The sequence below is a fragment of the Hyperolius riggenbachi genome, chromosome 2, assembly GCF_040937935.1.
Source record: "Hyperolius riggenbachi isolate aHypRig1 chromosome 2, aHypRig1.pri, whole genome shotgun sequence".
NCBI lineage: Eukaryota > Metazoa > Chordata > Amphibia > Anura > Hyperoliidae > Hyperolius > Hyperolius riggenbachi.
This window is the reverse complement of record NC_090647.1, coordinates 275,189,224-275,212,779: the sequence shown is the minus strand read 5'-3', so window position 1 is coordinate 275,212,779 and position 23,556 is coordinate 275,189,224. Positions and strand designations below refer to the sequence as shown.

Below are 23,556 nucleotides of genomic sequence, written 5' to 3'. Positions count from 1 at the left end.
ATTGATGGTAAAAAAAATAACCCACCAAGCTATAAATCCTTTCATTGTGATAAGTAGCTATAAAGTTATTGGGAAATAAATGGGAGGAGTGCTAACAGGTGAAAATTGCTCTGGTACATAAGAGGGTAAACTACTTAGTAGGGAAGTAGTTAAAGAGACTCTGAAGCGAGTCTCAATCCACTTTTGTTAATGTAAAGCACTAAAAGCCCTGCTAAACCGCCGCATCCCTGTGGCAAAATGAGGGGTCTATACCCCCCAAATCCCCTCTGCTGTGTCCGGGGATCACTTCCTGCCCTCGTTGTGCCGAGGGAATGCATCGGTTAAGCAGGGTTTATAGTGCTTAACATTAAAAAAAAGTGGAGTTAGACTCGCTTCAGAGTCTCTTTAAAGTGAACCGGAGTTGAGTTATATGGAGGCTGCCATATTTATTACCTTTTAAGCAATACCCGTTGCCTGACTGTCCTGCTGATCCACTGCCTCTAATGCTGGGGATACACGGTATGTTTCTGTACCACTGCCTCTAATGCTGGGGATACACGGTATGTTTCTGTACCACTGCCTCTAATGCTGGGGATACACGGTATGTTTCTGTACAGTGCATCGACCAGCTGATCCGGCCAGCTGATAATATTCAGCTGGCCCAATCATATCCCTCGACCGCTCGATCCCCGCCGGCGGATAATGGCAGGGAATCGAGCGCTGATAAGGAATCACCGGCGGGGACGAGCGGCAATTGATCCGCGAGGACGAGCGGGGATGCGCCGGCATCGAGCCGCTGGCTGGATCCGGTGCATAAAAGTGCCATGAATCCCCGGCATAAAACCTCATCTACATAGTACAATTTTCCATCAGATCGGATCTATTAGACGGATCTATTAGATAATTTCCAGCCGGTCCAATCGGATTGCGTTCGATTTTGGGTACTTATCAAAATCTATTGCAAAATTTATCTGAAACAGTTTGGACATCTACACATAATGCAATTTCTTAATAGATCCATCTACTAGATCCGTCTATGTGATGGAAAATTGTACCGTGTAGATGAGGCTTTATACTTTTAGCCATAGACCGTGAACAAGCACATGCAGATCAGATGTTTCTGACAATATTGTCAGATCTGACGATTAACTGCATGCTTGTTTCTGGTGTACACTTTTAGACACTACTGCAGCCAAATAGATCAGCAGGGCTGCCAGGCTACTGGTATTGTTTAAAAGGAAACAAACATATCACTCTTACCTTGGGTTCACTTTAAAGTTATTTTTGATTTTTCCAAGGTCTCATATTTTAATCCTTCATTTGTAATTTGCATCAAGAAGAGGGTTTGCAGCTAGAGGTACCAACCATTTGTTGAGTAGATTTTGAATAACTGGTTCTTTGTAAGGCATGCTGTGTTAGGAAATATGATAGCTTCATCTATCAGAGTCTGATGCTAAAATTGAAGAGCAGCACATACAATGAAAGCTAAAATATTGCCAAGTACAGGAAGCAGGTCATCACAGTGAGGAGGGGTTTAGTTTGTGTAGGTCTTTCTCAATCTCTGATATAAAAAGCCAAGCATCTAGTGATGCAAGTGTTCACTTTGCCTGGAAAAGGACATTACAGCTTATTATGTGAGTAGCTTTATGTTGGTGTCAATTTGAGCTCTAACAATCTAAAAGCCGATGATCATTTTTTCTGTCCTCACAATTTTTAGTGTGGTCTTCCAGTTGCTCTGTAAAGTACTGTGACCCTGATTATTTTACCTTTTCTACCAGGAGATGTTTTCTCTTCTTATTTACAAAACACCTTTGCAGCACCTAGCAAGTGAAATATTTACTAAAAAGTAGGAGGAAAAGTAATAATAGTTTTAAGTTACTATTGGGGTGACTTATTTTGAGAGCTTTTCGCTTGCTGATGGCTGGGAAGGTATTTTATTGATAAAGTGTAAAAACATCTGTAGGAAAACTCAGGAGAGAGAGTGTTATTTGCATCAAGGCTTGTTTCTTTAGATTGTTGAGGAAGGGCATGGGCATGACGGATTCAAAAACAATACATATAGATAGAAAATGTGATGCCTGAATTTTGGAGTAATAGTGCTGTTCCTGTGGCCGTGAATGTAGAAAACAGATGTGTAGATTATGGAAACAAGAACAAATGTTGTATATGGCATTTGCGTGTCGGATGTAAGGATAATAAAGCAATAGTCTCCACTAAGATCAAAACTACTGTCTTAGTGGTTCTACACACTGAAGTGTAGGGAGTGCTTTACTGTTTATTTACTGCATGTAATGCTTCTGTTCTGGTTTCCATAGGATGTGATATTGTGACGCGTTCTGTTTTTATTTACATTTTTATAGTTGACATGTGATGGAAAAAAGGGAACTTTTCCTAAACACTTGTGTGTTTGACTTTTTCCCCATTATTTTATCTAATACAGCAGTACACTTTGGAGAAAGTTATTTTCTTTATAATCAAGTTTGGTTTGTAATTTTTTTTTAAATTTTTTTTCTATTTAGGTTTGCCACATAGTCTTAGGGTTAAGGCCAGCTACCCCTGAAGAAGAGGGCCAAATTATCAGGTTTGTTGCTACGGATTAAATGTTACTTTAACCAGCTGAGCGGTCTGGACGAGCTCAGCTCGTCCATCACCGCCGGAGGCTGCCGCTCAGGCCCTGCTGGGCCGATTTTCATCAAATAAAAAGCAGCACACGCAGCCGGCACTTTGCCAGCTGCGTGTGATGCCTGATCGCCGCCGCAGCGCGGCGATCCGCCGCGTGCAGCGGCAAAAGAGGGTCCCCCCAGCCGCCTGAGCCCAGCGTAGCCGGAACAAAAAGTTCCGGCCAGCGCTAAGGGCTGGATCGAAGCCGCGGCTGACGTCAGGATGTCGGCTGACGTCCATGACGTCACTCCGCTCGTCGCCATGGTGACGAGGTAAGCGAAACACGGAAGGCTGCTCATTGCGGCCTTCCGTGTTACTTCTGGCCGCCGGAGGCGATCAGAAGAACGAATCCGGAGCGCCCTCTAGTGGGCTTTCATGCAGCCAACTTTCAGTTGGCTGCATGAAATAGTTTTTTTTTTTTATTGAAAAAAAACCCTCCCGCAGCCGCCCTGGCGATCTTAATAGAACGCCAGGGTGGTTAAAATGTAAATCCAGTTGCAGTGAAGGACCCATACAGGTATCAGTAATGCCAGGGGAGGACTGGGAGGCAAACCGAACCTGGAGGCCCTTTCACAGCTGCTCCAGCCCAAATGCATATCTTTCTTGTGTAATGTAAGCAGCAATATATTTTGCAGTTACATTAAGAAAGCATGGATTCAACCTGCCTTGAGTCAACAGTTCAAGCTGCTAGTGGTGGTTTAATTGTGACTGGGGCATTTTCTTGGCACATTTGGGCCCCTTGGTTCCAGTTGAGCATCATTGTTGCTGCCTATCTAAGCATTGTTGCTGACCATGTCCCAACTCTTTTATGACCCCACCCTACCCATCTTCATATGGCTTCTTCCACCATGCACCATGTCCCAAAGCTCAAATCCTCTCAAATTGGTTCCATGATAATGAATTCAATGCACTCCAATGCCCTCCTGAGTCACCAAAATTCAATAGAGCAGAGCTTTCCAACCCTGTCCTCAGGGCCCACCAACAGTACATGTTTTGCAGAAAACCACAGACATGCACAGGTGAGATAATTCGTGCCTCAGCAGAGCTGATTAATTACCTCTGTGGATTTCCACAAAACATGGTGGGCCTTGAGGACAGGGTTGGGGAACACTGCATAGAGCACCTTTGGATGTGGTGGAATGGGAGGTTCGCATTATGCATGTTTAGTTAACAAATCTGCATCAACTGCACAATGCTATCATGCCAATATGGACCAAAATCTCTGAGGAATTCCACATTGAATTAAATCAGTTCTGAGTGCAAAAGGGGTTCGAACTCCGCACCAGCAAGGTGAAACTAAGTCGTCCAAAAATATATGCATTCTATCAGCTTGTTTCTTTCGATTCGTGTATTAGCCTACCATTTAGTAATCGTGAGGTCCCGAAATGGCAAATACAGTCTTAAAGTGAACCTAAAGCCAGTTAAAAAAAATGAGATTAACTCACCTGGGGCTTCCCTCAGCCCCCTGCAGCCGATCGGTGCCCTCGCAGCTCCGGTCCGATGCCTCTGGACCCGCCGGCGAACACTTCCGGTTTGGCCGTCACCGGCGGACAGGCATGGGAACGCGAGTGATTGTTCGCGTTCCCAGCCTCTATATCGCCCCCTATGCTGCTATTGCGACCTCCTGGCCGCAATAGCAGCATAGGGGGCGATATACAGGCTGGGAACGCGAACAATCACTCGCGTTCCCATGCCTGTCCGCCGGTGACGGCCAAACCGGAAGTGTTCGCCGGCGGGTCCAGAGGCATCGGACCGGAGCTGCGAGGGCACCGATCGGCTGCAGGGGGCTGAGGGAAGCCCCGGGTGAGTTAATCTCATTTTTTTTAACTGGCTTTAGGTTCACTTTAAGACTAACAAAAAAAAAAGATGAAAATATATGGGACTCCAGCAAACTTCTATTCATGCTTAGTTCTACAAATGTATTTACGTATCATTTTTTTTTAAGCCTTATTGTAAACTTTTTCTGGTTTGCAGGGGATGGTTGGAGCGAGAGAGTCGGCATGGACTCTACTTTGGTCATAACTGGTTTCTTATTTCTATGCAGTGGTGGCAACAGTGGAAGGAGTATGTAAAATACGTAAGTACTTATTCATTTTTTTTTAATAATAAATGTTACATTACTTAAACCATGTACTACAACCTATTTTGCGTTCAGGTCATTCAAATCTTACAGTGCTAGAATATTTCATATTTATTTGTTTTTTAGCAATAAGCTAGCAGTTAAGATGGTCAATGAATATCTTTTATGTTGCATAAAAGCTCATCTCCAGCCAGTGCCTCTTTTCTGTTTAGGTGGTGCAAGAGATCGCATTGTAAAACACACGCTAATGCGATTTTTGTGCTGCCTATAAACTTGCATTATAAGGGATTTTGCATGCATGTCCCCTGCGTAGCAAATCTCAAGCAATTTAAATAAATGTTCTCCCTGCCAGAAGCTCAGCATCAACTGGCATTATTATAAGGGATGAAGATGTCAGCCTCCGTATTTATCTCACTTCAGGTTCCCTTTAAAGTGAGCATACCACAGCGGATGCATAGGAGGCGATAAAATCGCAGTGCATATTTTATTATTGCACTAGGTAAAATTTAAAGGACCACTATTGTGAAAATCGTAACATTTTAAATACATGTAAACCTATATAAATAAGAATGTATGTTTCTTCCAGAGTAAAATGAGCCATACATTACTTTTCTCCTATGTTGCTGTCACTTACAGAAGTTGTGGAAATCTGACAGAACCGACAGGTTTGAACTAGTCCATCTGTTCATGGGGGTTTCTCAGCAAGGCTTTCAAGCTTTATAAAGACACTCCCTGAAAAGGATTTATACAAAGATGCTGGCCAGCATCCTTGCTCGCTGCACACTTTTTTTTTTTTGGCTGTTGAACAGAGCAACTGCCATTTGATAAGTGCTTTTGAAACTAAACAAAACCACGAGAATCCCCCGTGAGGAGATGAGTTAGTCCAAAATCTGGCAGTTCTGTCAGATTTCTACTACCTACCGCTAGTGACTGCAACATAGGAGAAAAGCAATTTATGGCTCATTTTATTCTGGAAGAAACATACTTCTTATTTGTATGTTAACATGCATTTTAAATTTTACAATTTTCACGCTAGTGTTTCTTTAAGCATAAACAAGATAGACTGTGGTAGCAGGCAGATTGAGATTTATTTAAAATATGCAGTGAAAGGAAGTAAGAGGAAGTTTTGTTGAATTAATGCAACCATGTGCAAGTTCAAGAACAGAAAACTTTCTATATTTTCAATTGACCTGCCAGTGCAGACAATAAAGGGTACCCATACACACTGTTTTTCACTTTTCTCCCCTGCAGATTTGATAGATTTTCAGAGTATCTTTTCCTCCAAAATGTCGTATTGACCAAAAATAGATCTGAAAAAAAAACCCGGTCAGGGCGAAAGATCTTGGTCGATATGTAGCAGGGCAGAAGCTGTTGCAAATGGACCACCCATAGCATTGCACTGCATTGAACAGTCTATCACCTTAAAGAGTGCCTAAATTATAAATTACAGTTTGCTTTAAACCTAATAAGTTGGCAAGATATATAAAATCACACATGATAAAGTGTGATTTTCTCACCCCCAGGGTCCGAATTCCACATACGGAGTGCAGAATTATTAGGCAAATTAGTATTTTGACCACATCATCCTCTTTATGCATGTTGTCTTACTCCAAGCTGTATAGGCTCGAAAGCCTACTACCAATTAAGCATATTAGGTGATGTGCATCTCTGTAATGAGAAGGGGTGTGGTCTAATGACCTTATATCAGGTGTGCATAATTATTAGGCAACTTCCTTTCCTTTGGCAAAATGGGTCAAAAGAAGGACTTGACAGGCTCAGAAAAGTCAAAAATAGTGAGATATCTTGCAGAGGGATGCAGCACTCTTAAAATTGCAAAGCTTCTGAAGCGTGATCATCGAACAATCAAGCGTTTCATTCAAAATAGTCAACAGGGTCGCAAGAAGCGTGTGGAAAAACCAAGGCGCAAAATAACTGCCCATGAACTGAGAAAAGTCAAGCGTGCAGCTGCCAAGATGCCACTTGCCAGCAGTTTAGCCATATTTCAGAGCTGCAACATCACTGGAGTGCCCAAAAGCACAAGGTGTGCAATACTCAGAGACATGGCCAAGGTAAGAAAGGCTGAAAGACGACCACCACTGAACAAGACACACAAGCTGAAACGTCAAGACTGGGCCAAGAAATATCTCAAGACTGATTTTTCTAAGGTTTTATGGACTGATGAAATGAGTGAGTCTTGATGGGCCAGATGGATGGCCCCGTGGCTGGATTGGTAAAGGGCAGAGAGCTCCAGTCCGACTCAGACGCCAGCAAGGTGGAGGTGGAGTACTGGTTTGGGCTGGTATCATCAAAGATGAGCTTGTGGGGCCTTTTCGGGTTGAGGATGGAGTCAAGCTCAACTCCCAGTCCTACTGCCAGTTTCTAGAAGACACCTTCTTCAAGCAGTGGTACAGGAAGAAGTCTGCATCCTTCAAGAAAAACATGATTTTCATGCAGGACAATGCTCCATCACACGCGTCCAAGTACTCCACAGTGTGGCTGGCATGAAAGGGTATAAAAGAAGAAAAACTAATGACATGGCCTCCTTGTTCACCTGATCTGAACCCCATAGAGAACCTGTGGTCCATCACAAAATGTGAGATTTACAAGGAGGGAAAACAGTACACCTCTCTGAACAGTGTCTGGGAGGCTGTGGTTGCTGCTGCACGCAATGTTGTTGGTGAACAGATCAAAACACTGACAGAATCCATGGATGGCAGGATTTTGAGTGTCCTTGCAAAGAAAGGTGGCTATATTGGTCACAGATTTGTTTTTGTTTTGTTTTTGAATGTCAGAAATGTATATTTTTGAATATTGAGATGTTATATTGGTTTCACTGGTAAAAATAAATAATTGAAATGGGTATATATTTGTTTTTTGTTAAGTTGCCTAATAATTATGCACAGTAATAGTCAGCTGCACACACAGATATCCCCCTAAAATAGCTAAAACTAAAAACTACTTTCAAAAATATTCAGCTTTGATATTAAATTAATGAGTTTTTTGGGTTCATTGGGAACATGGTGGTTGTTCAATAATAAAATTATTCCTCAAATACAACTTTCCTAATAATTCTAATTTTTCTTTCCAACCCATAGGTGCAAATGATGCTGGGGGTTGATATAACTCCACCCTTCATGCCCATGTGATCTAATCTAGGCAGACAGACAGACATCTGAAATAAGAATTATAGCAAACAGACATAAGATTGGATGTTGCAGTTTTCCTGTGTCTTCTTTCTCCTACACACTGTGAAAAGAGAAGTAATTTGATCCAGGCAGACAGCAGGGGAGGGACAGGGGAGTTAACCAGGCTGAAGAGGTGGGCACAATGCTTTCAGCTTTAGGAGAATTAAGGAAGTGCTGCTGACAGATCTAAGGGCCCGTTCTCACCTGAGCGGGAATCGCGCGATCCCCGCTCACGGCAAACCGCTAGCGGTTTAGCAAAAACCGCTACACAATGTAGCGAGTGGCAGTGTTCTCACTGCCGCAGTTGCGGTTAGCGATAACCACAACAGCGCTGCATGCAGCGGTTTGCCGGCGACGAGCGTTCCGCGATCAGCGATCGTGAATAGCGTGCAAAGCACGCTAATCGCGATCGCTCCAAAACCGCCGAAGTGTCCAGTGATTTTTCTGCGCTAATCGCGGGAAAATCACTCCCGCAAAACAGTTCTAAGTGTGAACGGGCCCTTAATGTGAGTCTGTTCTATCCACTGTGATGTGCCAGATTTAAACTTTATAGGTTCATCTAACTGTACACAGTGCCTAGACTACATATATGTATTGCCATTCGGACAATTTTCTTTGGCTGGAGGTGGTCTTTAATTTTAACATTTATGTAGCAATATGTTTTCTATTGATTTTGAATTTAAATTAGCATCATTTTGTATTACCAAATTAGAATGTTAAAAATTATCGTGTTAAATGATTACCTAATTAAAATAATTTTGTAGCTCTTAGGCTAGCTATGGAAAATGTGTTATGACATATTAGTGCAGCATAATTTGTCCTGTGCCATCACTTTGACATGTGCTTTATCACTTGTCTTAAGGGTGAAAACTATGTAATATCCAGAAATGTCTGCTGTAATGCTGCTAAACTACTACACCTTAAATCTACACAAAGTATTATAATTACTTAATCCAGTCTGTAAGTAAGCTGCAGGCAGACATCAGTGAGTGGTCATGTACCAATTGTGCTTTCAGGTTGTACTGTATAAGTTGTTAGGCCAGCATTCAATTTACACTTTAGAACCTATTCAAGTGAGAGATCAGATTGATATTTAGATCTGACATTGATTACTTTATATAATAAAGTGAATGTACAGATTTATGGTTTCTTTTTTTTTCAAAATTTCAGTTGCATATAGATTAACCCATTCGCGTTCCGTCGTTTTCACTTGAGAAATGTTCACCTCCCATTCATTAGCCTATAACTTTATCACTACTTATCACAACGAACTGATCTATATCTTGTTTTTTCCGCCACCAATTAGGCTTTCTTTGGGGGGTACATTTTGCTAAGAGCAAATTTACTGTAAATGCATTTTACCAGGAAGAATAAGAAAAAAACTGAAATTTTTCAGCTATTATAGTTTTAAAATATCACATGCCTCCATAATTAAAACTCACGTATTGTATTTGCCCATATGTCCCGGTTATTACACCGTTAAAATTATGTCCCTATCGCAATGTATGGCGACAATATTTTATTTGGAAATAAAGGTGCATTTTTTCCGTTTTGCATCTATCACTATTTACAAGTTTAAAATAAAAAAAATATAGAAATATTTCATCTTTACATTGATATTTAAAAAGTTTAGACCCTTAGGTAAATATTTACATGTTTTTTTTTTATTGTAATGTTTTTTTTTTATATTAAACATTTTATTTGGGTATTTTTGGGAGGGTGGGATGTAAACCATAGTTTTATAATGTAATTGTGTGTTGATTTTAATTTTTTTTTACTTTTAGTTGTAGTTTTACTTTTTGGCCACAAGATGGCGGCCATGAGTTTGTTTACATGACGTCACTCTAAGCGTAACACACGCTTAGAGTGACGCATGGGGGAGGCAACAGCCAGAAAAAGCGCAGCTTCCGAGAGAAGCTACCGCTTTTTCAGCGGGGGAGAGGAATCAGTGATCGGGCACCATAGCCTGATTCACTGATTGCCTGGCTAACAAACCGCGGGCCGGGACGTAGTTTCTACGTCCAGGAACCAAAATAGGTTAAGAATTGAGGGAAAAAAGCTATACATACACACAGAACTATGGCCAGTATTTTGATTGACCTCTCAATTCAATCAGGTTATATAGGCTGGAAAATTATCAGTTTTGAGCTTGTGATTGGTCACTGGCTGCATATTAAGTCAATTAACTCTCCGCCCCCGGCATGCAAATTCCCTGGATAGGACATTAGTATATGTGCTCCTAATCCCTACATAGGCTTGACACACTGAATGCTTGCTTGTTTGCACTATGCATATTACAGGGCCAGAGCTAGGACACATAATATCATTGGAGACCACTACGCGAAGTATGTGATTATGTAAGATACTTTATTCTTGCAAGAAGGAGCCCACCTTTTATCTTAGCTGTAGTGATAGCGTTGGTTCCTGCATCATGAGTTGTGTGAAAGAATTTGTATGCAAGTGTGCAAAGGGTTAATTGACTTTGCAGTTCATGGAGTACAATTGCATTTTTTACCTGTGGCCAAGCCTCTTGGGCTGCACAGAATGTGGCTTATAGTGCTGCTTCTCTGCTAACCCACTTAAAGGTTTATGAATGGGCGGGTGGTATGGCTGCATTTAGAATTTTCTCCCACTTATCTCTCCCAGAGAAGCTTGTCACTTCTACTCCAGTGTGGTCAGGTTAGTGTATTGAGGGCGCTGCTGCAGTCTAAAGTATAGTTAGTTAGTGTATAGTTAGTGAAAGGGAATGTTAAACTTTCTACACACCTACAATTGAAAGGTTGATAAGGCTACAAAGAATGACTTACTTAATAATCATTGTATCACAATGGACAGTTTTAGATTTCTCCTATTTGAGTCAATTCTTAGCTGTGTGATGTCGAAATACATGCCAAATACATTACTGTGACATCTTATTACCAAAAGAAGGAATTTTATAAATGCAGTGACACCTTAAATATTTGCTATCCTAATTTACACAAGTTTTATTCTGCAGTACACAAGTCATTTAGTGTAATTGCTCACAAGTTTCTTAACCCAGTGATGTGAAACTACATGGCCTCCAGTCAGTGTAATGCCTGCTGTATTGGCTTGTTTGTAAAACTGCTAAAGTGCATTTAAAAAGACATTAGAAAAACAGACAGGAGGGTCATCAGAAGTATAACCTTGATTATCAGATAACAAACTCTTGAGACCAAGAAGTGCCTGCTGTTCTTGCATATACTGGGGCTTAGGAAGCACAAAACAGGGGCCTGCAGCGACACGAGGGAGCAGGACATAAGACCATGCCTTCCAACCTGGGGGCAGTCCTGGCACAATCGGGATGGTTGGGAGGTTCGAAATGTGATGATGCTAAAGCAATGTATAGGAAGCAGGCAAGTGGAACGGAAAATTGCAGAACTCACAGAAGGAACATTGTGGTTTCCTATGTAGTGTGGGAGGCCTATGCGAGTCACAAGACTGGCTAAACAGTAATGCACAACTATCGTAGAAGGTGAATAGAGGTGCCAACAGGATAAAATATGCTAAAAACTTTAGAATTGCTGTGGAGATAGTGGTGAACTTGCCTCCCCAAAGCAGACCTGAAACTGTCAGTTTTCAAAAAACATAGATTTATTAACATACTCCAAATAAAGGTGTTGCAATGCATTTCACAGGTATATTTCTGCTTCATCAGGCAGTAAACAATGGAGTATTTAACAGTCAGCTGTCATAATACCCAGCACCTCTGTCCTAGTATTTAGTAATGCCCAACTGTGTACTTTTAATCTTCTTGACCTTTTCATTAGATTTTTTTTTTTTTTTTTTTTTAGGACTCAAGACCTGTTGTTATTGAGCCTTCTCCGTCATTAAATGGAAGCCGGCATTCATTGGGCGCCTCTTCATTAGATCAAAGGGAAGATGACCGTACAGGGACTATTTCACATGGCACGACAGAAGATAAATCTTCTGATAACATATCTAGTGCATCAGAAGCTTCCGAGTCCACTAACAGCAGTAAGAATAGAAGCTGTTTCTGTGCAGAGCTTTTATGTCTAGTTTCATCTGAGGTCTATTTGGGATTGAATATGTGTATCATTACATAGCACAGTAGAAAAGACCAGCAAAAACAAATAAGATGGCTATACATCTGTTGTATACATTCACAGGTTCCTGATGTTTTAATCCAGTGTGATAAGTAGGTATGAGTGAGAACAATTTTGTGAAAAGCAAGATCGTCCCGAGGTGTGTTAGGAGTTTGGACTTTGTATGTGGAGGTTAACTTGCCTAAGCCACCACCTCCCTTCTGAGGTACTCCATGCCATGAAAGGGGACATAGTGAAATGTAGAGGGGGGAAGGGCATTTAATAGAATAGTGGATCACACTCGTTTGGCATTAGTAGTAGTAGTCACATGTTTCTTTGCAAGGATAGTATCTGCATGTAATAGAATGAAGAGGCGGCACATCACTGGCTCACTGCAATGTAAACTTGTATTGAGCCAGATTACACTACAATACTGGGGGGTGGAGGTGTCCAAAAATGGGTAATGCAGTAAAATAAAAAGGGGGTGAGGGAGAGTAGTGATGCTCATCCGAGCTAGGATATCCGAGATACTCGGATATCCTAGCTCTTTTTTCACTATTCGAGCTCGAATACCGAGCTCGAATAGTATTAGCTATCCGGACTGTGCTATCCGAGCGCACTCTGATAGCAATCAGCTATCCGGAGATATCCTAGCTATCCGAGCTCGGATAGCGTCATCCGCTCGGATAGCGTCACGTCAGACGTCACCTCAAGTCCTCACAAGCGAATCAGAGGGCTCCCAGCCCTCTGACTGCAGCCAATCAGAGGGGGAGCCTGGCCAAGCCCCCCTCTATAAATAGCGGGCGCCATGTTGCCTCACTCGTCCTGCTTGCGACTTACTGACTGTACTGAGAGACTGCTCCAGTGCTTTTTGTCTGTGCAAGTGCATTTATTGTTCAATACACCTAGCGTTTTTACACTCCAACACTTGATATTCACCTGTATTGCTTTGTATTGTAGATAGATTGTATTTTAGGCAGTTTAGTTTGTAGGGACTAGGGAGGGAGACTGTCACTGGTGCTGCTGCAGCTGCAGCTGCAGCCAGCAGCTAGGCCCTGTGCCTAGGCAAGGCAGCCTGCCCTGCTCTGTGCTCTAGTCTCTACTAGTTCCCTTACCTGTGCTCTCACCTGTCCTATTCTACTGTACTACTTCTGTGTTAGATAGAATATTGTACTATTTTGTAGTTAGCAAGGCCCAGCTTTACTGCTATACCTGTCCTGTATCTGCTCTCTGTAATCTAGTCACACCCGTTCTATTGTTTAGCTAGATTCTTTTATTGTTTAGTTAGTACTGTAGTGTACTCTAGTCTGTGTATAAGGACCGTCCGTCACCGCGTTACCTAGGGTCTTTGTGTGTGCAGTGCATGTCTGCGCTGTCCGCACCCTCTCGTTAGTGCTACACCCGTCCTATTGTTTATATTACTTGTATTGTGTATTCGCTGAATTGTACTGTACTGTAGTCTGTATAGGGACACCGTCAGTCAGCATCAGCTAGGGTCTCTGTGTGCGCACTGCGCACTCTCTTGTTAGCGCTACACCGATCTCTGCTGTAGAGTACACCTGTCTGTCACCTCACACACCCACCACCAGTCCCACCCCATTAAAGTACCCCACTTGTCCCACCCGCCTATACATAACTTTTTTTTTCCCATTTGTATAATATTAAAAATATACGATGTCTGGCACTGGCAGCCACGGTTTGGGCAGGGGCAGCAAGGGCATCGGCAAGATAGGAGGTCGTGGGCGTGGCAGCTGCGACACCACCACCACCATGCGCAGTTCTGCGTCTGCACCAGTGGCTATTCCGCCTTTAGCCACTGGCCGTTGACGCCTTGGCCGCCCAACAGCTGGGAGTCACTCTGCAGAGACGCAGCAGCCGCAGCGTGTGGCGCAGATGTTCCTCCCACCGCCAGGTCGTAGCCGTCCTATTGAGGAGAAGGACACAGACTCTGTGGTGGAATTGATGGTGGATGAGCAGGCCACCATTCGCTCTGGAACCGAGTCCTCCACGCCCGCCACCACTCCTGTTCGCAAGAGCAGCAGCAGCCGCCCAGCACTGCCTGGGGAGGACGAGGAGGAGTGCAGTTCTCCAGCCCCAGCGGGCAACACCAGCACCCTGTCACTCAGCACCTTCTTATCCCCAAGCACAGCGGGGCTATGGAGTGCTGTTGCCGCAGAATTGGCAATGGAGGAGGAAGAAATGCTGATGGGCACTTTGGGGGATGATGCTTTGGACAGTCAGACAGTGGTTATGCATGCAGAAGGGGAGTTTGTGGGGTAATCCCAGCAGGACAAGTTTGCGGAGGGGGAGGATGATGATGACAGGGTGAAGGACAGAGACTGGGTGGCAGATCCAGGATCTGAAGTGGGCGTGGTATGCAGGCCACACAGGGTGCTGATCCGGAGGCGGAGAGTTCTGCCAATGCTACCAGCCGCACCAAGAACCCCCCCCCAACCACCACAGGGAGACCAGCGGCAGCAGCACCTTCCAGCCGAAGGGGCAACTTCACCTCCCCAATTTGGAGTTTTTTCACCCTGCCATATGTGGAGTGCAAGTATGCCACCTGCAACCAGTGCCGCCAGCAGCTCAGCAGAGGGAAGGAGCCCTCTGCGTACGGCACCACCTCTCTGGTGAACCATCTGGCAGGGAAATACTTCCATGAGCATGAGGAGTTCATGACGTTGAAAAAAGCTGGCAGTGGCAGACCCGCCACCACTGCGAAGCCGTCGGCAGCAGCCACCCGCCCTCCTCCACCTCAGGGCTGTGGAGTCGGTCCAAAAATCCACCGACTCCGACTCCTCAGTTTAGGATTCCTCCGACTCCTCTAATTTGCATATTACAATTTTGTTGATTAAAAGTATGTAACATGAAATTTGTCTCTTAACTGCCAACGCTTAGGAATTTTACAAGACAACTGAAGTGAGGATATGTAGACTACTATATTTATTCCCTTTGGACTAAAACTAGTCCTTGGTAAGAGTACTTGTAAAAGGTACAAACCGGAACAAAGAACATCTATCAGGCCCTAGGCAATGTAAGTGTGGGTACATGTAAGGGTGATGTGCAGGTACTCTGCAGGGGAATGAGGAGATTGTAAACAGACAACACCTCTGTGTTCAATGTGCACAGCATTCTCAGTGGATTCCCTGCAGCTCTGTGGGGAGTGCATATGTAGAGTATAGTACTACTGTGTAACAAAGTAAACCTGAGACAGATGAAATTAAAGTTTTATACATACCTGGGGCTTCCTCCAGCCGCCTTCAGGATAATCAGTCCCTTGTTGTCCTCCTCCACCACCTGGATCTTCTGCTATGAGTCCAGGTACTTGAGCCAGTCAGGCGTAGTGCGCATGCACACACTCCGCCGCCAGGAGCATACTACACTTGTGCAGCACTATTGTGCAGGTGCAGAATGTTCCTGGCTGTGGGAGCGGCATGCGGCCGGACAGCGCTGACTGGCTGAATTACCAGGACTCATAGCAGAAGATCCGGGTGGTGGAGGACAGCGAGGGACTGATTAGCCTGAAGGGGGCTGGAGGAAGCCCCAGGTATGTATAAAACTTTACTTTTCATCCGTCTCAGTTACCCTTTAATTTGTAGTGACCAAACTAAATTTTAATAACATATCACATTATTTGATTTCATCAGCAAAGGGAGTGCATACATTTGCATAAATCAGCATCAATGCAGAATTATTTCCATCTCGTTGACCATCTCTATTAGTGACACAGCTACACATCAGGCTTTATTCTTACAGCATAGATGTTACTTAGTATATATTAGAGATTCCTGTGTACACATCATATATACAGTCACAATCAGATATGTATATCTGACCTTAAAAATACGGGGACTGCTTTATTGAAGCAGCACAAGTAACTAATTTTGATTGGTTTATTTCATTTTTGTGGACTAAGCACAGCTATTACTGTATATATACTGTGTATATATATATATATATATATATATATACATTATTTTTAATGACTATTATCTGAGAAATAGAACATTTTATCATATTTTCTATTTTAATTACAGTTACAAATTCATTAGGAGTCGGAGTCGGTGCATATTTTCCCGACTCCGACTCCAGGCACCCAAAATTGCCCGACTCCACGACTCCGACTCCACAGCCCTGCCGAGCAGCACCAGCAGGAGTGCATCAGAAACGCAATGCTACTCCTTCTCCCTCTGCAACTTCTGCCGCCGGCACTGCGGCCTGTTCTGGCAGCCAGTCCTCAGTGGCCTCCTCTGCTCCCTCCAGTGATTCCTGTGCCAGCAAAAGGCGTCGCCAGACCCTGCTCAGGGGGTGGTCAGGGTTCTGCCTCCCAGCAGCCGTCGTGTGCGTCAGCTGAACGGCTTGCTGGCACGGGCCATGTGCTCCCAACTCCTGCCTTATTCCCTTGTGCAGGAGGGGAGCGACATGCGTGCGCTCCTGATGTGTGCAGCCCCTGATTGGCCAATCCCCAGCCAACATTTTTTTGCACGCACGGCCATCCCTGCACTTCACCGCTATGTGATAGCGAATGTCGGGAGAGGGCTGGATCACGCGGTAGGTCAGCGGGTCCACGTCACCATGGACTCGTGGAGCAGCCGGTTTGGGACAGGCCGATATCTGTCCTTCACCGCGCATTGGGTCAGCTTGGTGGAAGGGGGTGAGGAGGGGGGAGCAGCATCGGGCACTGTCAGAGCAGCAGCAGCAACAACGCAGTGGGTGGTACCACCATGCAGGGTCAGCGGAATTGCAGCAGGTTCCTCTGATCCGCTTCCATCCTCCGGCACACCAGCCCAAACCCCCCGCCTCAGCAGCAGTGTGAAGCCCCGCCACTGCAAAGCTCTGCTGGAATTGGTCAGCCTGGGGAAGACCAAACTTACGGCGAACCATGTCCTGGCCAAACTCCGAGAGCAGGAGAGGAATTGGCTGACCCCCAGAGGCCTCAGAGTCGGAGAGGTGGTGTCCGACAATGGGGCAAACCTGGTTGCTGCAATCAGCAGGGGAGCCCTGACCCACATCCCCTGCCTGGCGCACGTCCTGAGCCTGGTAGTCCAAAAGTTCCTGCGGACCTACCAGGGGATGGACCGACTCCTTGAGGCGGCAAAGAAGGTTGTGCGTCATTTCCGGCACTCGCCTGCAGCCGTAGTGAGCCTGGAAGAGGTGCAGAAGGAGCTGCACCTGCCACAGCACCAGCTCATGATCGATGTTCCAACTCGCTGGAACTCCACCCTGGCGATGTTGGAGCGTCTGGTTGAACAGAGGCAGGCTGTCAGCCAGTACGTTGCACGAGCAACAGTTGCCGCCATCACTGCAACTGGGCGTGCTGCCACCAACCTCCCGTCCTTCATCTCCACGGAGGACTGGGGGCACATGCAGCAGGTGTGCTCAGTGCTGGCACCCTTCCTGCAGGCCACCAACATGGTAAGCAGGGACCATGCAATGGTGTGCGAGTGGGTCCCCATGGTGTGTGTGCTGGACAGGGCCCTGTATGCACTGCTGGAAGAGGGAGCGGCAGCCTTGGACCAGCAGGAGCTGCAGGCAGCTTCACAGGCCACCTCTGAGGAGGAGGGCTTGGAGTTGGTGGAGATCCCTGACCTTGCTGCTGATGAGGGGGAGCAGCAGAGCGCAGCTGGACTGGTGCGAGGGTGGAGAGAGGATGAGGTGGAGGAGGCAGAGGAGGAAGACAGCACTGTCGGCTCTGGGGCTGCCGATGATGTGCCAGCAGACGCACATGCTGAGGTGCCTGCACAAGGACCCAAGGGTCATCCAAATGAAGCAGAGGGAGGACATCTGGCTCTGCATGATGCTGGACCCACGTCTGAAGGGGAAGCTCAGCCAGTTCCTGTTTGCAGGAGGAGACCGTGCGCAACAAATAAGGGATTTGCAGCTGTCCCTTGTTGAGCGCTTGGAGGAAGCCTTCCCTCAGCCATCCACCCCCACTGTCCAGCCAGCACAGAGGCAGCAGCAGGTGCCTGCATCCACCAGCAGCAAGTGCACGCGCACTACAGACCTGCTGTCTCTGACCAACGAGCTCTACATGAGTGTAGAGCTGCCAGGGACTAGAGAGGAGGTGCCTGCAGCAGCATCCTTCTCCAGTCACAGACAGCGCTTGACCCGCATGGTGGCTGACTACATGGGGTCCTTCAGCGGGCTTGACAGCGTTGCCCCTGTTGATCCCATGGAGTATTGGGTCAAGCACCTGCCGATCTGGAGCGAGCTTGTGCAGTACGCCCTGGAAGTGCTCTCCTGCCCCTCTTCCAGCGTACTGTCAGAGCGTTGCTTCAGTGCAGCCGGTGGAGTCGTCACTGACAAGCGATCTCGTCTGTCTCACAAGTCTGTGGACAGACTGTCGTTTCTCAAAATGAACCAGGCTTGGGTGGAAGGCGAATTCCTGGCCCCTGTTGTCAGCGAGACGGGGACATGAAGTGGCACTCACACATTACACCTGCTGCTGCTGTATTTCTTCCTGCTGTCTGTGTTTCCACTGCCAGGGAACACATGAAAAGGTGCTGCTGCCCATGCGCCACCAGCTATTTACGCTCACAAATAGCTGCATTTCTGAAAAAAAAAATGTAATAATTTTTTGTGTTATTATTTTCGAGGTGTCCGGGTTGAAAACTGTGCTGTCCCAATTGTGTATTGGACACAATGTGGGCTTCACGACCGCTGTCTGGAACCTCATGGTGTTTATTTACGGCCCTGGAACCACCGCTAGGACCCAGGGCCTATTATGTCTTGCTGCCTGCCCTCCTGCTGCCAGTCTGCCACACAGTCATCCTCCTCACGCTGCCTGCTGTTGTATTTCCTCCTGCTGTCTGTATGTTTGCAATGCCAGGGAACACATGAAAAGGTGCTGCTGCCCATACGCCACCAGCTATTTAGCCATTTAGCACAGATCGCTACCCACAGCGTGCAGTCAGGCATCCAGCCATCCTGGGGAATCCCTCTGATGAAAAAAAAAAAAGGCAGCCGGCGGGGCAGAGAAACAGGAAATCTCCCTGTCGACATGGACGAGCTCAGCTCGTCATTACCACTTTATGCAAGTTTTTGCTGGATGAACTCAGCTCGTCCATACCGCCAGGGAGGCTACAATAAAATATTTCCACAAATGACGTAAAAAAAAAATATTACAAAAGAAAGGAAAACCAAGACACATAATATAATGATAGAGAAGAAGAGGAAGAAGAAGATATAGAAGAAGATATATAGAAGAAGAAGATATAGAAAAAGAAGATGAAGATATAGAAGAAGAAGAAGATATAGAAGAAGATATAGAAGAAGAAGAAGATATAGAAGAAGAAAAAGATATAGAAGAAGAAGATATAGAAGATGAAGAAGGAGAAGGAAAAGAAGAATTCCAACTTACAACCATTTTGGACACACCTTCTCATGCAAACACTTTTCATGAAGTTCATTTACTATTTTTGATACCTTTTTTATAACTACTACATCACCACATAATCACTTGATGATTTTCTTCATAAAAAAGGTGGTTTCATGCATCATTGACCTCCACTACAAGTTTTAAAAGCTATTTAAGGCCAGCTCGAATATTTTACTCGAATACAGACTCTGATAGTGACATCGGATATCCGAGGTCGAATCGGATATTCGATTAACTCGAATATCGAACTTCGAGTGAATTCGGATAGTTTACTATCCAAATTCGACCAAACTCGAATAGGATAATGAGGTATCCAATCAACACTAAGGGAGACATCTTTACCACTCAAGATGTAAGCACCAAAACCACAGGGTAAATGTAAAAAGATTAAATTATTTATTCAGCACGATTAAAAGGACATGTTTTACGGGTCTCAGCTTGCTTCTTCGGGTCAATACAAGTTCTTTTAAAATATGGTCACAATCATGGATGCCAGGATTTCTGGCATCCACGCTTGTGACCATATTTTAAAGGCACTTGTATTGACCTGAAGAAGCGGGCTGAGACCCGTAAAACGCGTTTTCCTTTTTATCCTGCTGAATGCTTGTTCAGGATCTATAGTTGAAAGTATTAATTGCAGAGGATCAGCAGAGACAGCAAGGAAACTGGTATTACTTAAAAGGACATAAATATGGCAGCCTCCATATCCCTCTCGCTTCAGTTGTACTATAAAGTGAATTCCAATTCTTCAAGATGAACTACATATGGCAGCCAAAATGATGCAGTACAAGGTTTTTAACCATGCCCCTATGTGATTTTGCTGAGCTTAGTTGCCAATAGAATGTCAGTTCCTGAAAATGTTTGATTAGTCTCTTAGAGGACCCTTGAGAGATCTAATGCATACTCTATTTAAAAAAAAAAATTAGAAAATGTGTTTGTACTTTAAAGGCCAATTTACACGCAAGATGGATGTCACTCAATGGGGATCGGGGCCCGATCCATAAGGCAACATCGCTGGGACGAGGCTGTACAGACGCATATTTAGTCTGCAGGTTAACTGCGTGTTCTGTTGATATGCGGGGAGTGGGCAAAGGTTGACGGAGCAGAGCAGATGTGATATCACACAGCAGGCAGGGAGAACACAACTGTCAGTTGTGGCTGTGTTGAATTGATCCACCTTGTGGGTCACTTGCCAGACGGCTGTTGGGGCCTGCTGGATTGTCAGCAGAGGCAGTAGTTATTTGTCCCCTCAGCTGAGTTCATTCCAGCGGATGTACGGGCCTTAAAGAGAAACCGTGACAAAGGATTACACTTCATCCCAATCAGTAGCTGATACCCCCTTTCCCATGAGAAATCTATTCCTTTTCTCAAATGGATCATCAAGGGGCTCTGTATGGCCGATATTGTGTTGAAACCCCTCCCACAGTGTGATGTCAGCACCAGGGTACTGACATCACACTGTGTGGGTGCATTGTGGGAATGAACAGCTGTTTCCAACTGCCAAAAAAGCAAGCAGCAGCTACTTTCACTGACATCACCTGCCAGCAGTAAAAATATGCTATATGATAAATGTCAGAATGTAAATCAGGGAGAGGAAAGATTTTACAATGGGCAAACACTGACTAAATCATTTATACATAATTATTGTAAAAATTAAGCACTTTTGTTCATTAGGTTATTTTCACTGGAGTTCCTCTTTAAGGGCCTATTTCCACTACACTCTGATTCTGCATGCGGATTTCCACATCAAAAATGCAACACGTTAGTGAATGGAGCTACAGTATTTCCATTCAATGCAAATTTTTGTGTGCAGTGCAATCTGGATGGTATGCTGCATTTTTTTTTTTCCGCATGCGAGTGGAATGTGGATACGAATTGCGGCTAATGTTAGTCAATCGGTCTGCATGTAAACCGTATTACAAACACGTAAATTTGCATTGCGAACTCGACTTACCCAGCAAACACGTGACGTTTTGTTGCTGGGCAGGTTTCAAATCGCAATGCGAATTGTCACATTAAAACTCTTATCCGCATTAAAAACCGGATGCGAATTTCCGTACGCAATTCGAACGCGTGCTAGTGGAAATAGGCCCTAAGATGAGATAGGGTGTAGCTAATCTTTGCAACTGTTAACTATAATGTTGGCATTGGTTCAATGGTTTGCAAATTTGTGAGCAATTTGATCATAATGCGTTGGCATGTGTTTGACATATCCAGTAAAAATATAATCTCTTTTTCTTTTTCAGCTTTGTTCTATTCCAGCGCTGCAGGCGCAGACATGTGCTTTGCACGTCAACATAACACTTCAGATAACAATAACCAGGGTATGTTTGGTGCCAATGGCAGCCTATTGTCACAACTTAATCCTCAAAAGCCAGGTGCAATTGACAACCAGCCTTTAGTAATGCAAGAAAATGTAAAGGTATGTCAGTCCTGTATAAGCAATATAAATTGGATTACATGTAGACATTTGATGTTTAGAAGTTATTGTTTTCTTTTATCACTTTAAAATGCCAGCAACCTAGTTAATGACCCTTTCCTGCAGTAATACAATAAAATATACACAATACAATCTCATGTCAAGATGCGTTAAACATGAATTTGAATGATTCCCTTGCCAATGTGTTCTTGGCTTGTCTTGCCTCTGCCTTTTTTTTTGAAATTTCAGTTTGTTTTATAATAATTTGGACTTGGCCACCACTTACTGGTCATTTATGTTATATTCTTAGATGGATCATCTAACAAAGCAACACAATTGTTTACACTGCTGAAATTTGTATGGTGCAAAAAATAAAACAAAGTACTGATGTTAACTGTACAGGTATTGATTCCTTTTGTGTAAATTGTTTTAATTTACTTTATTTAGGTTCCTTCCCTAACACTGGAGGGTGGACGATTAAAACAAAGTCCATCTCTAATCCGTGGAAAAGATTATGAAACTGTACCGGAGCCAGTATGGAGAGCGCTTTATCATTGGTATGGAGCAAATTTGTCATTACCTCGACCAGTAAGTAGCAATCATCAGATTTCTGTTTTTTGCTCTTACATGTACTGAGTATTTGTCTGAATAAAGAGAATTTTACTCCAGTGCACGTTTTCTCAGATATTTGTTTTTGATTAATTTGTATTATTATACCCGCTTTCAGACCAGCGTGGTTGAAATCTGCGTCTTGCTTGTGGCTGCGCTGACAGGACATCGATTTCAACAATCTGTGCCGCATGCTCCCACCGTTCTCACCGCTCTGCCCCCTCCGCAACCCACTCACCCTGCCATCAGTATTTCGGCAGAGCTCTGAGAGCCGATCAGGAGCCAATTTCAATGGTTTACATTAATGGACAGGGTCAGGGGCCATTAAAAGCGGTTTCAGACCGGCACACAGAGCTCTACTATCATAGAGTTGGCAGTGAGAGGGACCTGTGGAGATGGGAGAGTGGTGAGATGAGTGTGACTAAGCGCCAGTTTACTCTGTTTTGCAGTACCAGCAGTCTCCGGTCCTTAAAGCAGTAGGGTTAGCCATACTATGCCAGGGAAAAAAACATATATAAGTAGATAAATACTGGATCTACTTACATAACACATGTATTGTACTGTCCACGTTTTGATTTCAGTGAATGTTATATAGTAAATGAAGAGAATTCTGTTCCTGGTGGTAATCATGTATTTTGCCCACAGTTTAGGCTAAATCCTGATGTCATTTCTGCCCTTTACTTTCTTTTCTTTTCTCCAATCGCTGAGTCAGCTCAGCCTTGCTTGTAAACACAAGTGAGCAGGGGATAGTGTTTCAGATAAGCAGCTAGGCAGGGAAATAAATGGAAGAGGAGGAATATATTATAGATTAAAAAAAAACCCAGCATGCAACTGTTTGGCACTGACTACTAAAGGGCCAGACACCCGAGGCGAACATAAACTAATGAAATAAATGATTGTATCTATCTTCCTTCTCCTAAAAATGACTTTTTAAGATATCCCACAGTTTTGTTTTATGTTTACTGTTTTATTGTTTTTGCTCATTGACACAGTCACTGAAGTATGCCAGATCTAAAATCTATGAACTATTGACCCTTTTTATCTCTTTCCTGCTCTCTGCTAGAAAAGTGTTTTATAGTTGGAATTTCTCATCAGTTAGGGTCTCACTGTAGTCACGTCAGGACTGAGTCAGGACTGAGTCAGGACTGAGTCAGGACTGAGTCAGGACTGAGTCAGGACTG

General features: G+C 44.3%; 1 protein-coding gene across 4 annotated transcripts in view; it reads left to right on the top strand.

The window, feature by feature from the left end:
• Positions 1–23,556, top strand: part of USP32 (ubiquitin specific peptidase 32) — a 244,139-nt gene that overhangs the window by 151,778 nt on the left and 68,805 nt on the right. For all 4 annotated transcript variants that reach the window (XR_011026247.1, XM_068268724.1, XM_068268723.1 and 1 more), the window contains 5 exons: positions 2,499–2,560; positions 4,615–4,717; positions 11,718–11,901; positions 21,594–21,769; positions 22,214–22,354. Coding sequence is in view for 3 of the 4 variants with exons in the window: in XM_068268724.1 (XP_068124825.1) it covers positions 2,499–2,560; positions 4,615–4,717; positions 11,718–11,901; positions 21,594–21,769; positions 22,214–22,354 (666 nt within the window). In the remaining variant the exon portion in view is untranslated. The remainder of the gene's footprint in view (positions 1–2,498; positions 2,561–4,614; positions 4,718–11,717; positions 11,902–21,593; positions 21,770–22,213; positions 22,355–23,556) is intronic.